The 18,219-nt window shown below is 41.2% G+C and overlaps 1 protein-coding gene across 1 annotated transcript in view; it reads left to right on the top strand.

The window, feature by feature from the left end:
• Positions 1-18,219, top strand: part of Hsd17b12 (hydroxysteroid 17-beta dehydrogenase 12) — a 127,052-nt gene that overhangs the window by 68,928 nt on the left and 39,905 nt on the right. The window contains exon 4 of the mRNA XM_029468199.1: positions 8,446-8,553. Within this exon, the coding sequence (XP_029324059.1) occupies positions 8,446-8,553 (108 nt within the window). The remainder of the gene's footprint in view (positions 1-8,445; positions 8,554-18,219) is intronic.

The raw sequence follows: 18,219 nt of genomic DNA, 5'->3' as shown, positions 1-18,219 counted from the left end.
ACCCCCATCCCACACACTGTAAAGAAAATAACCTCTTAACTGACCAATCCCCCAAACCAAAGTGACAGATTCAGATCTTGAAAAGCATATCCCCAGGCAAGATTTCACAAAATCAGAATGGAACCTTTCACAAACAAAATACTACTAAAAGACAACGTACTTTTAGAAACATTCGAGCCAGCAGTTTCAGAAGAATGGTGCTGCGGGTATCTGACTTCTATGCTTATCAGTCCTTACGCTTTAAAAAGGAGGAGGGACATTATGGAAGATTACAAAGACAACTGTTATTGCCTTCTAACTTGATTTTAGTTCAGTTATCCTGCATGGCTCACATCTCATCTCATTTTTCAGGCCAACAAAGAGAAGGAAAAACTCATTCTACTATAACATAACAGAAACATTGTATTATATGATTTAAGAAAACACTGAGATACAATCACAGTATCTATAAGAGGACTATTTTAGCTGGAAGATATGATAATAACCAACTTCCTGAAGCAAAGAAATGGATAAAACCATTGTGTTCTGTCTCCCTAAAGCTGGGCAGCTAATAATGTGGAATCGTGCAAGCACCTTGCACTGGCCCCTCTCCTGTCCCCACTGCTGTCTCTGCGCATATCCCTCCTCTTTGGGGACTAATAAATCAGGTGATTAGTCCTTTCTCTGCCACCTGTTGCTTTTTATCATAAGCTGTGGGTCCTCTACTCTGCCACACCATGTCCTTCCTGAAAAGCAGGTGTGGTCTGATCACTCCCTAGCTTACAAGTTAGAACATACCGGATGCTAAGTGCTCACAACCCTGGGAAATGTTACCTTGCCACAGGATGATGTCCTAGGTACATATGAGAGGTGTGTTTGTACAGGGCCCATTCTTGTTTAATGATCTGCTGTCACTATCTTGAAAATAACATAGATTTCTACACGATTTCCCGCCGAGTTTTGCAAATTCTGAAGCAGCTCTGCCTGTTATCCTGACATCTGCAACCTACATGATCTTTTTCTTTTTTTAACCTTCCAGGTCTCCCTATGCACCACATGGTATCCACAGGAGTTCTCATAACATGTTTCCTGCCACTCCCTCTAGTTTATGCCTCTTTCTACTTTCTGTATGGCTAGTTTTTGGTTTTTCTTTTTAAAAACCTTGATGCAAATGCCATGTCCTATTTAAAAATTGCACTCAGCATGAGCATGTTGCTTTCTCTGCATCTATCCCCATCCCCAATTGAAGGCATTGCCTGTTGTCCTCAGGCGAAGCCTGCCATGTGGGAGCCACTCAGTATGTTTCTTGCCTTGCCTTTATTCAGCCAGAGTTCATGTTACATGCAGCAGGTTCTGTTGGACCCTGAGTGACAAAGATGAAGCAACAGCCACAAAACCAAGGCACTCCTGCCCTTAAACTGCAGGCTGGGAGCAGGCGCTTTGCTGGCCACACATGCCTCTTGTAGATGTGAGTGATAGCCTGTCTTTAATTTCGAGTCGTGGCTGTAACAGGCATCTTCTGCTTCCTTCATCGGTGGTGATGGTGACCACTTAAGGCTCTGAGATGTCCAGAGTCTTGCATTTGGGATCTGTTCTTAGTGCTGTCTTGTGGATGTGAGCAATGTCTTGGACTTCTTTCATCAGATATGAGACACTGTTGATGACAAAGCAGTCATGAAACTTACAAGCACTTTGGTGGTTTGAATAAGAATGTCCTCATAGGCTCATATTTTTGAATGCTTAGTCATTAGGGAGAACTGTTTGCAAGGATTAAGAAGTGTGGAGTTGGTGGAGGAGGTGTGTCACTGGGGGTGGGCTCTAAGGTTTCAAAAGCCCAAGTCAGGTCCAGTCACTCTGTCTCTGTCTCTCTGCCTCCCCCCACCCCCCTCTCTCTGAGCTCCTTCTCCCATCATACCTGTCTGCTGGCATGTTTGCTCCATGATGGTAATGGATAAAACCTGAAACTACAAGCAATCCTTCTTATGTAAGTGGTGTGTCTTATCACAGCAATAGAACAGTGACTAAGACAAACACTAAGGAAGAAAACTTGCCATCAGGAAAAATTATATCAAGTGTAAGACTGATTCCAAAAGTGAATTAAAATGTACTTTTTGGAATATAAATATAATGATTCCAAAAGATAGTATAAAGCAAACTGAGTCAAAGCACTTGTTGGACATTAGTTTAGAAAGCTCAAAATAGAATGCTGTGACATGGATTCCATGGGTGATAACATAACAAAAATCACTTTAAAAAGTAGAGTCTGATGTTCATGGCGAGCATGGGGGATGAGGTAGGCTGTTACAGAGTTACAGTGTAAGTAATACCTACAGCAGCCTGTGTTAGTAAGGAAGAAAGAACTATACATTAGACCACCATCTTTGTAGACATTGGCATCATCTTATGTAGACATAAGAATGCACTTGACCTTAAGAGTTTCATAAGGCATATTCATTATGTGGTCACAGGGCATCTGAAAAGATGTGAGGCAATGCCTTCAATTGGGGATGGGGATAGATGCAGAGAAAGCAACATGCTCATGCTGAGTGCAATTTTTAAATAGGACATCCAAACTGTACAGGATGGACAGCATCACCTGTGCTTCACGGGCCAAGAGATGGAGTGAAAGCTAAACCCTCTCTTTACCACCAATGGAGCAGGACTCAGCTCCTGCTTCCACGGGCGCCTCACTCCTCCCAGTGAGCTCTGTTTCTGTGCTCCTGACAGATCACCTTGTAACCTGAAGCACAGTAATGGGATTTTCTTTTTCTGTTTTCTTTTTTTAATCTCCTTTCCAAACAAACAAATAAATAATTCAAGTGTTTCCATTGGCAGGTTAGTTTTTAGGTGGAGAAAATAAGCATCTTTATCAGAAGATTTCTTTAAAAGGGTCGTAAGCAAGCGCAGAGCTCAGTTTTTCAGAGAATGAAGACATCCCTGCTGTGAGGGTGGGGGGCCCATGTGAGTCTTCATTGCCCGTGCTCCTTCTCATCATAGGCATAGAATGAGTAAAATACTGTGAGCTTGACTTCAAATAAAGAAATGCTTATTTGGGAATGAAATCCTAATGAGCTGTGGTTAAGTTTATTTATTTATTTTGTTTGTTGGTTTGACTGAAAGTGGGTCTTTTCACAGAGATTAAAAGTATCATGAGTAGTTTTTTTCAGGGCCAATGAAAAGAACAGACCATTATTTGTGCAATATCCCTGATAATTTTAACCAAGTGAGTCTTCTAGCATGAAGTCAGATCAGTTCATTCTCTACTGGGTGCATTCACCTTTCCTCCAGAGCCACAAAAGGCAGGCCCTCTCTGTGGGGAGACATGCAGATTCTCACCCAGAGATGAGGCTGGGGATGTCATCAGGTCTGAAGGTAAAAAAATGGAGCTAGTAATAAGGATTTTGGTCAAGGGGCTTTTTCTTTGTTTTCCCCTTAAAAACAGAAATAGTACAAAAACTAATTTTTCACATCTCTAAATATATAAGATATGTAATTTTGTGTAAAAATGAAGTTTCTTTTAAACATAGATTTGTACTTAAATGAAACTTGATAAATTCAGACCTAAAATTGGTGATCACTGACTGTTGCCACTCTGTACAAGACTGGGGTAGGGAGACTACCCATGACAAATAGCCTCAACCTTCCTGTCCAAGCCCTGAGTCAAGTCTTGGCTGGCTTCTAAGGGATATGAAGGTTCAAATGTTTTTGAGTTTATGGGAAGATTACAAGGAGAAGAATTGAGTTGTCTTAAGTTTATCTCCTACTTTAAGATGCCTAATAGACTATGTTACTATGTTTTAAGTGAGTGGTCCCTACCAACCAATTCACTTCTGTAGGGGAAGATCAAGAAGTATCAAGAAGATGGCTTCGTGCACCAGCTATGCCCTCCACACCCTTTATGCTTCCATAGCACAGAGATCTCTGTTGCATGCCAGGTATCCCACTAGGTCCTGTGAAAACAAAGATAAAAATGTTCCCTGTTTGGTAAGAGGTAGATTTAGTTTTGTACTTGGCCTCAGACTCATTCAGGATACTCTGAAGCGGCAACCTGGCTGCAGCATGAGAACACCCCTGCTTACTGTCACTGTAGAATCAGAGGACCCGTGCTTACAGCTGGCCACAGCATCAGTACCCGTACTTACACATCATAGGATGGCTGTAGCATCAGAGAACCCATTGAGCCACCGCCCAGCCTCCCCAATGGAATTTTAATTTTTTTTCCTCTTAGAATCTACAAGATTTTTCTAGGAGCCATTTATAAAACACAAGGATTGCCTTCTGGCTGAACTACTGTGGTTTGGACAACAAGAATTTCCTTGTTGAAGAAACCAGCATGGCTCAGCTCATGTCCACAAGTTTCCACATTCTCTGTGTGTTTATCCTGTTCACCTGTTTTCTATTGAGTTTATTCTACAATAGCTCTTACTGTTAAGAGGTTGGCAGAAGCTATGTCATTCTTTGAGCCCCGGAAGGATGAGAATGGGCCATTATTCTGAGGCTTTGGGGTAGTTGTTACTCTTCCCCAGCAGATGGCTACCGCTGGACTGGGTGTAGATGGTAGTCTTGGGAAATACTTGGGTTAGGGAGGTGGAAAAGTAAAGGTAGCATCAAGGGTTACTTGTATTTTGTAGGTCTACAGTGGTAGCTGTTTCTCTTCCAGGTACTTACTCTATCCTTGTGCTGTTTAACGTTAGCTAATTCTTGCCCATGATTGTCTTGGTGGTGGGGTCAGAGCAGAGTTGGGGTTAGGGGAATGATGTACCCAGCCTGGAATTATTTCCTTAGTTTCTTAAGAAACTAGACACTCTGTAGTGGATATATCTACAAAACAACTTAGCTCCTGCACCTAAGGCTCAGGGAACATTGTAGAAGGGGGAGGTGAAAACGTGGATCAGAGAGCTTGCTGTGAGATTGTGTCTACTATGATGTCAGGAGCTACTTACAAAGTCTCACCAACATGACTGCCTAAACAGTGGTTTAACAAGGACAGCAGCAATAGGCGCACACACATTAGCTTATTTTTAAAATGCCTTGGCTACCTCAAAGTCTGGGCACTCCTAAACTTTCCGCTGCTACCCCAGGCCCAATTGGGGAAGTAGCCAGTGGCATTTGGCATCTTTATTGATCCATCAAAAGCAAATTGGGGACAAGGACCTTCAGAGTCTGCACATGCAGATTCCCTATCGAATCAGAGCATTAGAACCAATCTTCAATAAATGAATTTGAAAGAAAGTAAAGAGGGATATATGGAAGGGTTTGGAGGGAGAAAGACATTAGGAGAAAATGATGTCAATATTTTATAGTCTCAAAAAATAAAAGAAATAAGCATGGTAGCCACTAAGCACATCAGCCTTTTAGGATGCACTTCCTTCCTATCTGATTGCTTAGGCACAGTTCCTGTCTGGGTCTGATGATGTACTGCTCTTTCCCCTTCCCACACTCCCACAGCGTGGTAGATGTAGGACCTGGTCATGGAATCCCCAAGACCTATCAGTGGATCTGATCAAAAATATGATCCTCAGAAAGGAAATGTGATAGATGTCTTCAGGATTCTTCTGAAAAGATATTCCTGTCAATGAAAGGGATTTAACACAGAAATGTCCATTTTCTTCCACTGGGTGTTGTCATGAGCACGTGATACTGGGAGTGGCCCCGATTGACTCAGGGAGGGAGGGAGTATAAGGAGATGAGATGGGGAGCTCCTTGATCATGTGTGTCAAAACAGGGCCTAGTATTTGTCTTCTCTCAGTAGAACTCAGTTCTACTGGGGCAGAGCGACAAGCAAGTACTTACTTTATTAAAAACAAAGGGGTCAGTGGTTCAAAAACTAGGCAAGTCAGGCTTCTCTGAGAAGCTAATATTTGCTCAAGGACCCAACAAGAGACAGGGAATTTAGAAGAACGTTCCAGATAGGGGGAAAGGAGGTACAAATGAAATGCCCTGAATGTGTTTGGAACACTGTTCAAGGAGCTGTGAGGAGCCTTGTCCTAGAACTGGGGAGCAGTAGGAAGAACAGCTGGAGGTGAGCCGAGAGAAGTAGCAGGCTACTTGCCAAGGACTTTCAACTCTTACTACAAGTGAGATGGAAATGTGTAGAGGCTTAGAGGAAAGGGAGGAGGGGGACTATAGGAGAGGCAGTGGAAAATACCTAAAGGGAATAAGAAACTGTGCTTTCCTGACCTGAACATGATTTGAAATTTAAAGACTTTTAATTATCTTGAGTATCTAGCAGCAGGAGCCATGTTGCTTGTTCCATGTGTGAACACAAAGAAAGCTTCATGTATTCTTCACTACAGGACCTTCTTTCCGGAAGTCCATCAAATTGATTTGAGCACCATGTGTATCCAATGATGTACACTCATGCAGGTGCCTTCCTCAGATCCTGTGTGAGATGAAGCCTGAGTGTGAGCTATAGGGGATTTTGTTTTTTCTCATAGTTACTAAGTACTCAGTGTTCATGTGAAGAGAATGCATTGTTCAAATCAAATAGCCAAAGGTATCTTATTCTCATGAAACTTTTACATTGAATACAAGCTAACTTTCAGTCTTTTGTTTAGGGGCTTGTTTTTCCATGTTAATCTGGGATTGTTTTAAAATCAGTGTTACTGCATAGAGTAGGGAATTCTGAGGCATTTTCTAGTAAGACATAACTGGCCCAGCAATAAGTGACCATTCATTCTTCAATACATGAACACACATTACTGACTGTACAGGAACAGTCTTTACCTTTAACACCAGAGAAGGTATTTCTTGGTCAATTCTTCTCTCCAGGTTATGCATGAATTTCTATGTAGGGTCGATACTTTTCATTGACTCTTAACTAAAAATCAAATCTGTCACAAGCAAGCTCTAGGTTTAGCTACAAATCCTTTGAGATCAAGAATGGACACTTCCTGTGAGGATTAATCATGAAAACTGCATGATGAGTTTACAGTGACTTCCACTGAAGAAAGGTTTATTTTGGGAAGCTGGGTTTTTTAAGTGAATTCTTTTGAATTATCCTAAGTTCCAAAGAAGAGCATCCTTAGCCTGTGGTGGCAAAGGAGGGCAGGTGGTAGAGGAGGGAGAGGCCTAGCATTTGTGAAGTGCCTCCTGTACCAGTGGTCATCATCTGAGCCTAAGCCTGATTGGGGAATAGTTACTTCCTTGTCACCAGAACATGCTGAGGCTCCTACATGTTGTCTGTCTTGCTCGTGGTCATTCTGTAAAGAAGGATGAAAATGAGATTAGCACCTATGTCTGGGTGACCTCAAATCCCACACTTTTCAAAGGGTTTGGATCATGAAGGTGGAAGTGGCCATTGTATGCTGACCGTGGAGAGAGTGCCTCCCCCGGTTCTTCCCTCAGAAGCTCTTACTTCCCTCCCCAGCTCTTTGGACCTTAATAGTCTTGAGAAAAGGAGAGCATCAAGGTCTTTCCCGTGTCACTTTGTATATTTATTACTGTGCAATTGTGTGGCTCTTTAAATGCAGTGACTTTACTGTTAACCAGGCTAGAAACTACAGTGAGATCACATTCCACATTCATTTTTACCACGATGAACTTTTTTTCTTTTAATGTATCACACACTTTACAACAGTTAAGAGCACAGGCTGCTCTTCCAGAGGACGTGGATTCAGTGCCCAGTAACCACATGGCAACACGCAGCTGTCTCTAACTCCACCGCCAGATGATCTGGCGTCCCCATACAGACGCACATGAAGGCAGAACATCAGTGCACATCCTAAGTAAATAAATCTTAAAAATGAAGGATCCTGGTATTTTCTTACTTGGGGAGGGGGTTCTGATACTGTTGCCTGGTTTTGGAATCCTTTTCCTCCTACTGGGTTACCTCATCCAGCCTTGATATGAGGGGAGGTACCTAGGCTTAGTGCAACTTAATATGCCATAGTTGATAGCCCTGGGAGGCCTGCCCTTTTCTGAAGGGAAATGGAGGAGGAGTGGATTGGGAGGGGGATAAGGGAGGCAGGACTGGGAGCAGAGTGGGGAGGGGAAACTGTGGGCAGGATGGAATATATAAGAGAATAAATTGATAATAAAAAAGCTACTTTACAAACATAAAGACTTCCTCCTGAGATTAAGAGACATCAATTTGCAATTAAAATCACAAAGGCAGTGCTATTTAAAGAGTATATAGTATTATGATATGAACCATGTTTTGTTACTTGGGCCTGAGTCTGAAGAAGTAGTTATCACTATTGATTCACAAGGGATAATTGACAGGGTGCTCTCAGGCAGCCGAGGGAGGATGATGGGACTTTTCATTGCTGAACTATTGTTTTGTTGACTCTCTGTCATCTCTTAGAGATAGTCTCATGATTGCTTACAATTATCCTGCTCTAAATGTCAGATCAAATTGGGGGGAGAAAGTTTGAAAGGATAATGTTATCCAGAGATTTAATCATAATTGCCATGTATTAATTTTCCCTTTTGCTCATCATTTGTCTTTTTTTCTTCTTCTTCCAGAAGAAAAATTCAACGTTGAAACAAGGACCATTGCTGTCGACTTTTCATTGGATGATATTTATGATAAAATTAAGACAGGCCTGTCTGGTCTTGAGATTGGCGTTTTAGGTTTGTATTTTTGCCTCATTTATGACTCATTTTGTTCATTCTTTGGCTTTTACTGTGTCTTTACTTTCTCTCTGGAGGTTAGGTGTTTAGTGATAAGATTGTCACTTATCCAGTTGGTCAGTAGCAAATACTAACCTGTGTGTTCTTGAAGCCTTGCCTTGTAGATCAATGACTTTAAAGGGGTTTTCTCCCCCTTGCTTGATTTACTTCAGTCCCAGTTTCTCTGTATACATTATTGGCAATGAAAGGCTGGGCTTGGTAGTGACACCTATAATCCCAGCACTCGGAAGGTGCATGATACTGAACATTCATGGCTAAGGAGATGGAGGCCTGGGGAAGTTAACTCTTGTTCCCTGCGGAGCGTTTCTATGTAGATAATACTAACAAACTCAGCCCCATGAGATGTTAACACCACGGAAAGGTGGTTTTCATCTATGCTTTACACAAAAAAAGAACTCTTCCACATACGCTTTATGGTCCGTTACTTTGGACATATAAATGTCCACTGAAAATACGTGATGCCAAGAGACTAAAGCAACAGAAGGACTGAGGGGCAGTCTGAGTTGTTTTCTCTAAGTCTATTACTGTGTCTTATTTTACCTCAACTGCTTGTTCTTACAGGACAATCAAATATTTTTGCTGAAATCATGGGACTATTTGAACTGTGTTTTTGAGGGGAAAAAAAAATCAGAAGATCCTGATTGGGGTAATAAGGAAGATAAAGTATCACATGTTTTTCTTTCATATGTGGAATCTGTGTGCATATAGATATATAATAGACATACGCACACACACAAACACACGACATTATAGTAGAAAGAGAACTATTTATGAGAAAGAAAGGAACCAGTGTACCAGTGTGAGGTGAGGGAAAAGGGATGGAAGAGGACACAGGGCATGGGGAGGTTGGTAGGACATGAAAATCATGAGATACTGTGTTTGTGTGCAAATGCATGTGAAGGCCAGAAGTCAAACTTGGGCTTCTCTGTTCCCTGTCCACTTTGTCTTTAAAGATGACCTATCCCTGTGGAGGTTAGGCTAAGCTGACCATAGAGATCCCCATGCTGGAATTACAGTTGTGCACCACCGTGCCTGTCTTTTTACTGAATGCTGGGAATTGAGCTTGGTTGCTTATGCTTGCAAGACAGACACTTTAATAACTGACCACTCTTTCCAGTCTCCATAGAAGACCTTCTTAAACTTTTTTTGTTATTTTGTTTTTGTGTTTTGAGACAGGGCTTCTCTGTGTAACAGCCCTGACTATCCTGGAATTTGCTTTGTAGACCAGGCTGGCCTTGAACTCATAGTGATCCACCTGTCTCTGCCTGGGATTAAAGGTTGTGCTACAACTCCCTGCCTGCCTCCTTTTTAGAACTTCTAAATAAGGCAGTGTGTAAGGTCAGTTACCCGAGTATAATCCCTCCCAGTGTTTGTGAAGTGTAGCTAGCCTGGCCTGTCTAGTCTATACCATGCAACCTCATGCTTGTGCTGTCTGTAGGGATTCCACTCCTGCCTCACGGTAGAACCAGTGGGTAAAAGATAAATCAAAACACAGAACTAGCTTTTGCCTTTGTGTCTACATGTTCTTTTATAAATATAGACATTGGGAAGAGTCTTCAAAAGTTCTTCTTCCTTACCCTAGATCACCAGGGTATCAGGGGGCAAAGTTCTGATTGTTTCTAAGCTTCCAAGAGAGCAGTTATAACTTGCTTGTCAGTAGAAATGCTGTTATGGTTTATCCCATGGCCCTCTCCACCTTTGGACTAGTGACGGACTAGGGAATGACAAAGGCCGTCTTAGGTAGGAAGGTGGTTGATAATTCCCAATGAAGGGAGACTGGGGAACAGTCATTACATTGTGAAAGAATAGCTTACTTTTAGGAGTAGTCTGTGTTATCATGACTGTTCTTTATAGACCTCAGCTACTTTTCAATGAGTAAATGTGAAACAGTAGATACTCTAGGATCATGGAATCTGAGATGGGAGATGTTGGGTATGGGGTTGGTACAGGACTGGGGGATTGTTTGGGAACTTAACTATATCAGAACATTAACACTTGGGAGCTTGTAACTAGTATAAACATAGAACTAGGGTCAGCAAGATGGTTTGGTGGATAAAAGTGCTTCCTATGGAAACCTGGTGACATGAGTGTGACTATCGAATCCCATGATGGAAGGAGAAAGCAGACCTCTGAAAGTTGTCCTTCATCTCCACATGTACACTCTGACACTTGCATGCCCACATTAAGATTCACACCTAATAATCAGTAGAATACGTTTGCTTTTTAAATTACTGAAATAATTTGCATTCTTTTAAATACTAAATCTTTATAATCTTAAATAAATTGAAAGCAGTGTACTTCAATTCTTCTTTGTTTCTTTCTTTCTTTCTTTCTTTCTTTCTTTCTTTCTTTCTTTCTTTCTTTCTTTCTTTCTTTCTTTTTTCTTTTTTTTGGTTTCGAGACAGGGTTTCTCTGTGTAGTCCTGGCTGTCCTGGAACTCACTCTGTTGACCAGGCTGGCCTCAAACTCAGAAATCTGCCTGCCTCTGCCTCCCAACATGCCGGGATTAAAGATGTGCGCCACCATTGCCCAGCAGTGTATTTCAATTCTTAATGTGACTAATGGCTGTTATACAAGGCATTCAGCTCCCAGTTACCATGTTTTTTTCTCAGTTTATAATGGGAGAGTCATAAACGCAACCTCTAGGTTTTTCTTATGGTTGTAGAGCTGTTGCTGTCAGTTAAAGCAATGTTTAGCATGTCTGATTGCCACGTCAACATAAGGAAAGAGTAGTTCTGTGGACTCTTAGTAGGTCAAGCTCAAGGATGCCATTGAGCATACTGCATAGTACAGCGTGTAGACGACATCATCTCACAACAAAACAGATTGGCCTAAAATGTCAGTAGAGCTGAGGCTAAGAAACCCTGATTTAATGTTACTGGGTCAGGGCTGGAGAAATAACCCAGTGGGTAAAACATTGCATGATCCTGAGGGTCTGAGAGCAGCTCCTCAGAACTGCTGTAAAGTTAGATTTGGTAGTTTGCATTTGTAATCCCAGAATTTCTACTGTGAGATGGAAGGTGGAGACAGGAGACTCTCTGGGAGCTCATGGGCCAGTTAGCCTTACAGGTGCAGCATCTAAGGAGACCCTGTTTGAAACAAGGTGCAAGGTAAGGATGGACACCTGAGGTGCCCTCTGATCCCCACATGTATGCATGCACTCACATGAATGAACATACACACAGCAAGAAGTAAAGTTGGTGTTTGAATTGTTAAAATGAAATACAGCTTTGATTTGTAGTTGAACTCAGATCAGTACTAAAAGTTAATTGTAGCTGATGTTTCCATAATCACTGAACGCTCATTGTAGCACCTACCCACGCATTGTCTTACTAGCTGGGCTCTGCTTTCAGTTTGCTTTGTATTCTGTATTCTACCACAACTGTCTTGTTGGTCACTGACCCTTCAGAACAAATGTGTTACCTGTATATTACACTGTAAGTTTGAAGTCACTATCAGAGCACCTTTGTAAGCTGGATTTTATCTTACAAGCTTTAGAGCTTGTGAGGTGAGACTCATTTTATGTTTTCTATCTCATGATGGCCTAGTTTTCTTAGCACTTTTCACTTTCTTCCTTTTTCTCACCTCTCTCACATACTCCACCTCTGTCTAGTAAAGCCCAAGTCATCTCATGTGATCTCCTTTCTGTTCATACAGCTCTTACCTTGATAGCATCCTTTAAGATATTCTAAGTATCGATTGATTTCTAATAAGAATCAGTAATTGTGCACATGCATGTATGTATTTGTGGTGTGGGGTGGTTGTGTCTTCCTCTTGCTTTTACCTTACTCTTTGAGACAGGGTCTGTTACTGATTTTGGTATTTACCTGGTCACCAAATCTCTTATTTCTGCCTTCCAATACTAGGATGGAAGGCCTGTGCAGCTGCACCTAGGGTTCTTGTTTGTTGTTTAATGTGGGTGATGGGTATCGAACTCAGTCCTCCTGCTTACATGGCAAGAACTTTACCATTGAGCACCTCCCAGCCCCCAATTAATATTAGGTTACAGGAAAGGTTTTTTTCCTACTGAGTATTAATAATAATTAGTAATAGTAGAAATATAAATATCAATAGCATATACTTTATTTGAATAGCATTAAGCATAAAACTATAATCAATGCTTAATAAGGAAAATTAATATTTTCAAAATTACAAAAGAAAATGCTAAAGCTTTTGTCATGAAAGAAACATTAAGTCTTCAATAAGATAAATGGAAAGAAAACAGCTTTGAACCTTGCAAATTTATACTGAATGTCACCATAAACTGACAAGACTCTAAATGCTGTATAGGCTGAGGAGTTAGATCCATAATCTGTAATGTAAAAAATTAAGCAGGTGCTGTTGTCTTGCAGGTAAAGGCAAACAAATGCAGATTCCAGCAAGCTTGTAAAAATGTCACTAAATTGTGTCCTTTTTTCCTTGGCTAAGAAAGCAGTTCGTTAACAAACTCTGATTCCTGTAATGCTTACTTGATCTGGAGGAGGTTCTCATATGTGTTCCTAATCAGTTTGGTGGTCTCTGCACAAAACATCTCAGATGTGTAATTTGCCAAGGTCAAGGGAGTATCCCTGGACTTGAAACATATCATAGACAATATTTTTTTTTCAAATTCCACCACTATGACTTCTTTAACTTTATAAAAGTGAGATTCTTTATTCTGCAAGGGCAAGGAATGGCCCTTTGGAGAAAATCTAGTTACTCTGTGGTTTAGATACTGTGGCCTTTGAGTGTCCTAGACAAGACTTCCCTCATGCCAAATACTTTCAGACTCCTGTCTATCTATGGCACTATGGTTTGTGTAAGCTCCACATAGAGTTAGAGCCATCTGGTACCAAGTAGGTGTGTCATCCTTGCGTAGTTGGTGTTTAAAGCTGTGGTATCTATAACACCCATTGACTGTGGGTCCTATTTATATACCTGGCCCCTATTTTAAGTGGCCTCATTTTAATAACAATATATAGAGATAGTAGAGCTGGACTGAACCTTATTATTTTCCTACGCCTTTTCTAAGTGAATACTTACNCTACTAATGTAGGTTATGCTTTTTTATAGATAGCTTTCATTTTAATTTTTTGACAATTTCATACATGTAAATGATGTATTTTGAACATATACCCAGTTACTTTCTCATGTCACTTTCTTCTAAATCCCCTTTCCCAGCTATCCTCCTTCTACTGTAATGTCTTTGTGTGTGAGAGAGAGAGAGCTAAAGATAGACCCAGACCTATTGACTTTAGTTAGGATTGCTTGCATGAACACAGTTGTGTTATGTGAGTTATTTGTTAGTGTTTTAACCTTCCAGTCAACTGAATGCATGCTTAAAAATAAATTCTTACCTGAAGCCGTTACCTCCAATTAAACCATACAAATTTAAGAAGTAACCACATAGCCAGGCGTGGTGGCGCATACCTTTAATCCCAGCACTAATGAGGCAGAGGCAGGCGGATTTCTGAGTTCGAGGCCAGCCTGGTCTACAAAGTGAGTTCCAGGACAGCCAGGGCTATACAGAGAAACCCTGACAGAGAAACAAAAACAAAAAAAAAAAAAAAACAAAAAAAAAAAAAAAAAAAAACAAAAAAAACAAAAAAAAAAAGAAGAAGAAGAAGTAACCACATCCCAATATTCTCCCCCAGAGCCCCTATTTCCTAAACTGTTCTGGGATAGTCAAATATTAATGTTCTATTTACCAAACCAAAAGGCAGTTTGAAAAGAAATATCCAACAGGTTAGTATCAGTCAGTTCTGTCTGTATTCCTAAGCTTTCCAAGTGTCTTAACATAAAACCAGAGTACTTACTTAGTTAACTTCTGAAAAGCAACTTCTAGGTGGAGATGGTTTCCAGTCCCCAGAACATTAAAGGACTATAATAGGAAGCAAGAGGATGCAGAGTGTGTTGGAGAAAGCTGTAGAATTGCATAGGAGGATGGGAGTTTGAGCCACATAGGAAATTAGGACTCTATAATCCTAGTTTGAAGAAGGAATACTAGAAAAGTCTTAACTTGTTTAGAGGATTTAGAAATCGATATATACATATACATATATACACACACACATATACATACGTGTGTGTGTGTGTGTGTGTGTGTGTGTGTGTGTGTGTGTGTAACCTGTCTTCCTGGTCTTCTTGGGAACTTTAAAATAGTGTTTTCATTGTCTGTTGAAGTGTACATTCCTGCAGAGGTCCAGTGGTGCTCTTCATTTGCACCTTATTGGGATTAGTTACTCACTTTATTACCTCTGTACTTTTTAGCTATATGTCCCTGTTTTATTGCTGTGGAGACACCCTTGGCCATGGTAACACTTACAATAGAAAACGTTTAATTGGGGCCTGGCTTACAGTTTCAGGCTTTAATCCATTGTCATCATGGTGGGAGCATGACGACATGCAGCAAGTGCTGACGCAGTAGTTAAACTACATCATGATACACTGGGGGAGAGAGAGAGAGAGAGAAACCCTGGGTTTGGTCTGGGCTTTGAAGCCTCAAAATCCACCCCAAGTGACATACTTCCTCCAGCAAGGCCATTCCTCCTATCCTTCTAGAATCCTTTGAGTTGTGTCACTCCCTGGTGACTAGGCATTCAAATATATGGCTGAGGTTTAAGAAAGAACAGGAGCTCTGAGCTAAAGGGTGCAGGACAGGAGTGCAGAGAAGGAACACAGGAGTGTAGCAGGAACACTGGGAGGGGGAAGAAACAGGGTTAGTTTTGTTTTGTATCATTGCCAAGATTCAGCTTTCTTTTCTAGGGATGAGGACAGATGACACTTCCCTTCTGTGGTGCTGCAGTCCCACCCTGTTACCAGCCCCACAGCACCAGCATAGTCGTTCCCAACATTCTTTCCTGACAGATGCCAACTGCAAGCTGCTTGTCTCTAGGCCAGTTGTGTGACAGGTGGCTATAAATTCTAGGTCCCTGTGGCTCACTCAGGTCTCAGCTGTCAAATTATCTCACAACCACCCATAACTCTAGTTTTAGGAAGTCCAGTGCCCCCTTCTGACCTCTGCAGGTACCAGGCATGTACATGATATACATATATGCAGGCAAAGCACTCATACGCATAAAATATAATAATCTAAAAAATAAATGTTATTTTTAAAAAGCTTGGCAATGTCTATATTATGTAATATCCTTTCTTTATATTTAAAACATATTTTTGGGTACAGTGTGCTTCTTATATGCAAGAAAAATGTGTGATGGTATAATCAGAGTAATTGGTAATTCTGTCATCTCAAACCTTTATTATGACTTGTGTTAGGAACACTGAAAATCTTATTAGTTATACTAAAATATACTACTGAAAGTTGTAAGTTATAGTCACCCTGCTATGCTGTAGACCACTACAAGTTATCCTTCTTATTCAGCTGCACTCCTGTTTATTCTCTCCATTGGTCCTTACCTTTAGCTAACCATCATTTGATTCTCTCTGCCTGTTTGCTAATTGATTCATTCAACCAGTTAGATGTTAATTTGTTAAACTGTTAATACTCAAGAGCAATATCAGTAGACAAGACAGGAAAACACATCATCATGTTCATGAGAAATAGCCATTGAGCGAGTGGTTGAGACAGAGGGAGCTGTTGAGACAGTTAATATGTATCACACATGGTCTCCCTGAGAAAAAGAATGTTTAAGCTGAAACCAAAGGCCAAGAAAAGACGTGTGGGAAGGGTTTCCAGGTAAAGGAATATCATGTGTCTTGATGTCTGTATGCATGGCATTTTGGAGGACATGAAAGATGATCTTTAAACCAAGAGCAAGGATTTTAGAGGGTACTGTAGCAAAAGAGTGGTAATTAGAGCCAGATCTTAAAGTCCTAGAAAGCCAGCTTCATGAATATGGAGCCAAAAAAGAAAAACTTTTAGATGAACTACACTTAACAGTGTAGAAGAACCATTCACACCTCAGACCACCTTGCGAACACAAAGAGGCTCACAGTTCTGTCCTGTGATGTGGGCAGGTAGAACTTCAAGTCAGAAAATGGAGGTGAGGTACAGAGGTGGCTTGTTTTCTCTGCCAAGTTTGTTTTGTTTGAGCATGGTCATAGCCACTGCTGGCTTGGGATTGAGTTGGCTGTTGTGTTAACACTCATCCTGTCTGTCTCAGAAGTGTGTTCCTAAGATGTATGAAGTGAGGCTATGACTGCTCCAAGGTGTGGTTGAGGAGGTTTTTATTGTAGATATGAGGAAGAGCATACCCAGAGGCACCTGGGCATGCAGAGAAGGTAGTAGAGTAGACATGACCAGAGGATTATACTGGACTGAGAAAGGAGAGCAAGGACCAAGAGAGAAGGGCAAGACAGAGGTGGAGGTGGGGACAAGGTTGGGTGATGGACTAAAAGCGTACTTAGCTGGAATGGCAGGGTTATTTAGGAATGAGATGCTAGGGGAAGGCTAGCCCACAAGCTGGAGAACTTTAGGCTAGGGGGCAGGGTGAGAAGAGCTGAGAAGGGGCCGCAGCACCAGCAAGGACTCTGTAACAGGCACTTGCTATCTTGAGACAGCCTGGAGGTCAGCCTGGGCTTCATGGTAATGGGCACTACACTTAGCCACTCATCACCTGTTTCTTTGGGCTTGATATAAGTTAGATCTACAGTTAGTTTACTTGCAAAGTAAAATTGTAGTTTGTTAAGTAGGAATAAAAGCAATCATGGATCCTCAGGCCAAATTTAGTTTAACAGACTTTTGGGGGAAGTCACAGTAGAATTTTAAGTACAAACTGACAACATTTTTTGGAAGTCCTTCTGACTTCCAAGTGGAAGAAGGCAAGAAATGTGAGGAAGCCAATAAGGCTATTCCAAGATGGTGAGCGCTTATTAGGATGGCAGCTGTGAAGGGTGGACTGCCCAAGAGGAGAAAGCTGAGCACTCTGTGCCCCAGGCTGGGCAGAATGGTGCATGCTTCTATTCCCAGGACTTGGCAGGCGATTCTCCATAAGTATACGGCCAGCCTGGTCTACATAGAGACTTCTAGGACAGCCAGGGCTACATAGGGAGACCCTTCCTGAATGAATGAACCAAGTATTCTGCCCATTTTACAGACAAGGAACAAATACAAAGAGGTTAAATGCATTATTTACAATTAGATAACCACTCAATAGCAACTTTCAAGTTTTATCTGGAAAAAACAGGGACACATTTTTCTACAAAATTCTGTAAAGCAAAGTAATGTCTTCATCTGGAGCCATCCTGGCTTGAGAAGTTGAGAGAAATTCCATGCAGATCCAAGTAACCAGTGGGATGACTGGCAAGAATCCCCTCCTTTTCCAGCAGTGACCCTTTGCACTGGAGGTAAAGGGCTCTATGGAAGCTCATTTATTTAGGGACACTCTGCAGGAACATCATCTGGGAGAGTGCCTTTCCATCAATCACACTAAATACGGTGACTGAGATTGGATTTCTAAAGTGAGCACAAGACTGTTAAAATTCAGGTTTACTTTCTTTCATTCCAACACCACTAATGGCATTAATTAAAGCAGAACCTTTAACTTAAATCTGTGTAATTAGCTCCATGATTTCAGAAACGTAAATAGAAATTGATAAATATCCCCTGTTAGCTAACGTTGAACCACCAACCTTGTGGCGTTCTTTTTGCTGCATCCTCACTTTTGA

This window comes from Mus caroli, chromosome 2 (genome assembly GCF_900094665.2).
Source record: "Mus caroli chromosome 2, CAROLI_EIJ_v1.1, whole genome shotgun sequence".
NCBI lineage: Eukaryota > Metazoa > Chordata > Mammalia > Rodentia > Muridae > Mus > Mus caroli.
The sequence above is the reverse complement of the archived record's forward strand: the minus strand, read 5'-3'. Positions and strand labels throughout refer to the sequence as shown.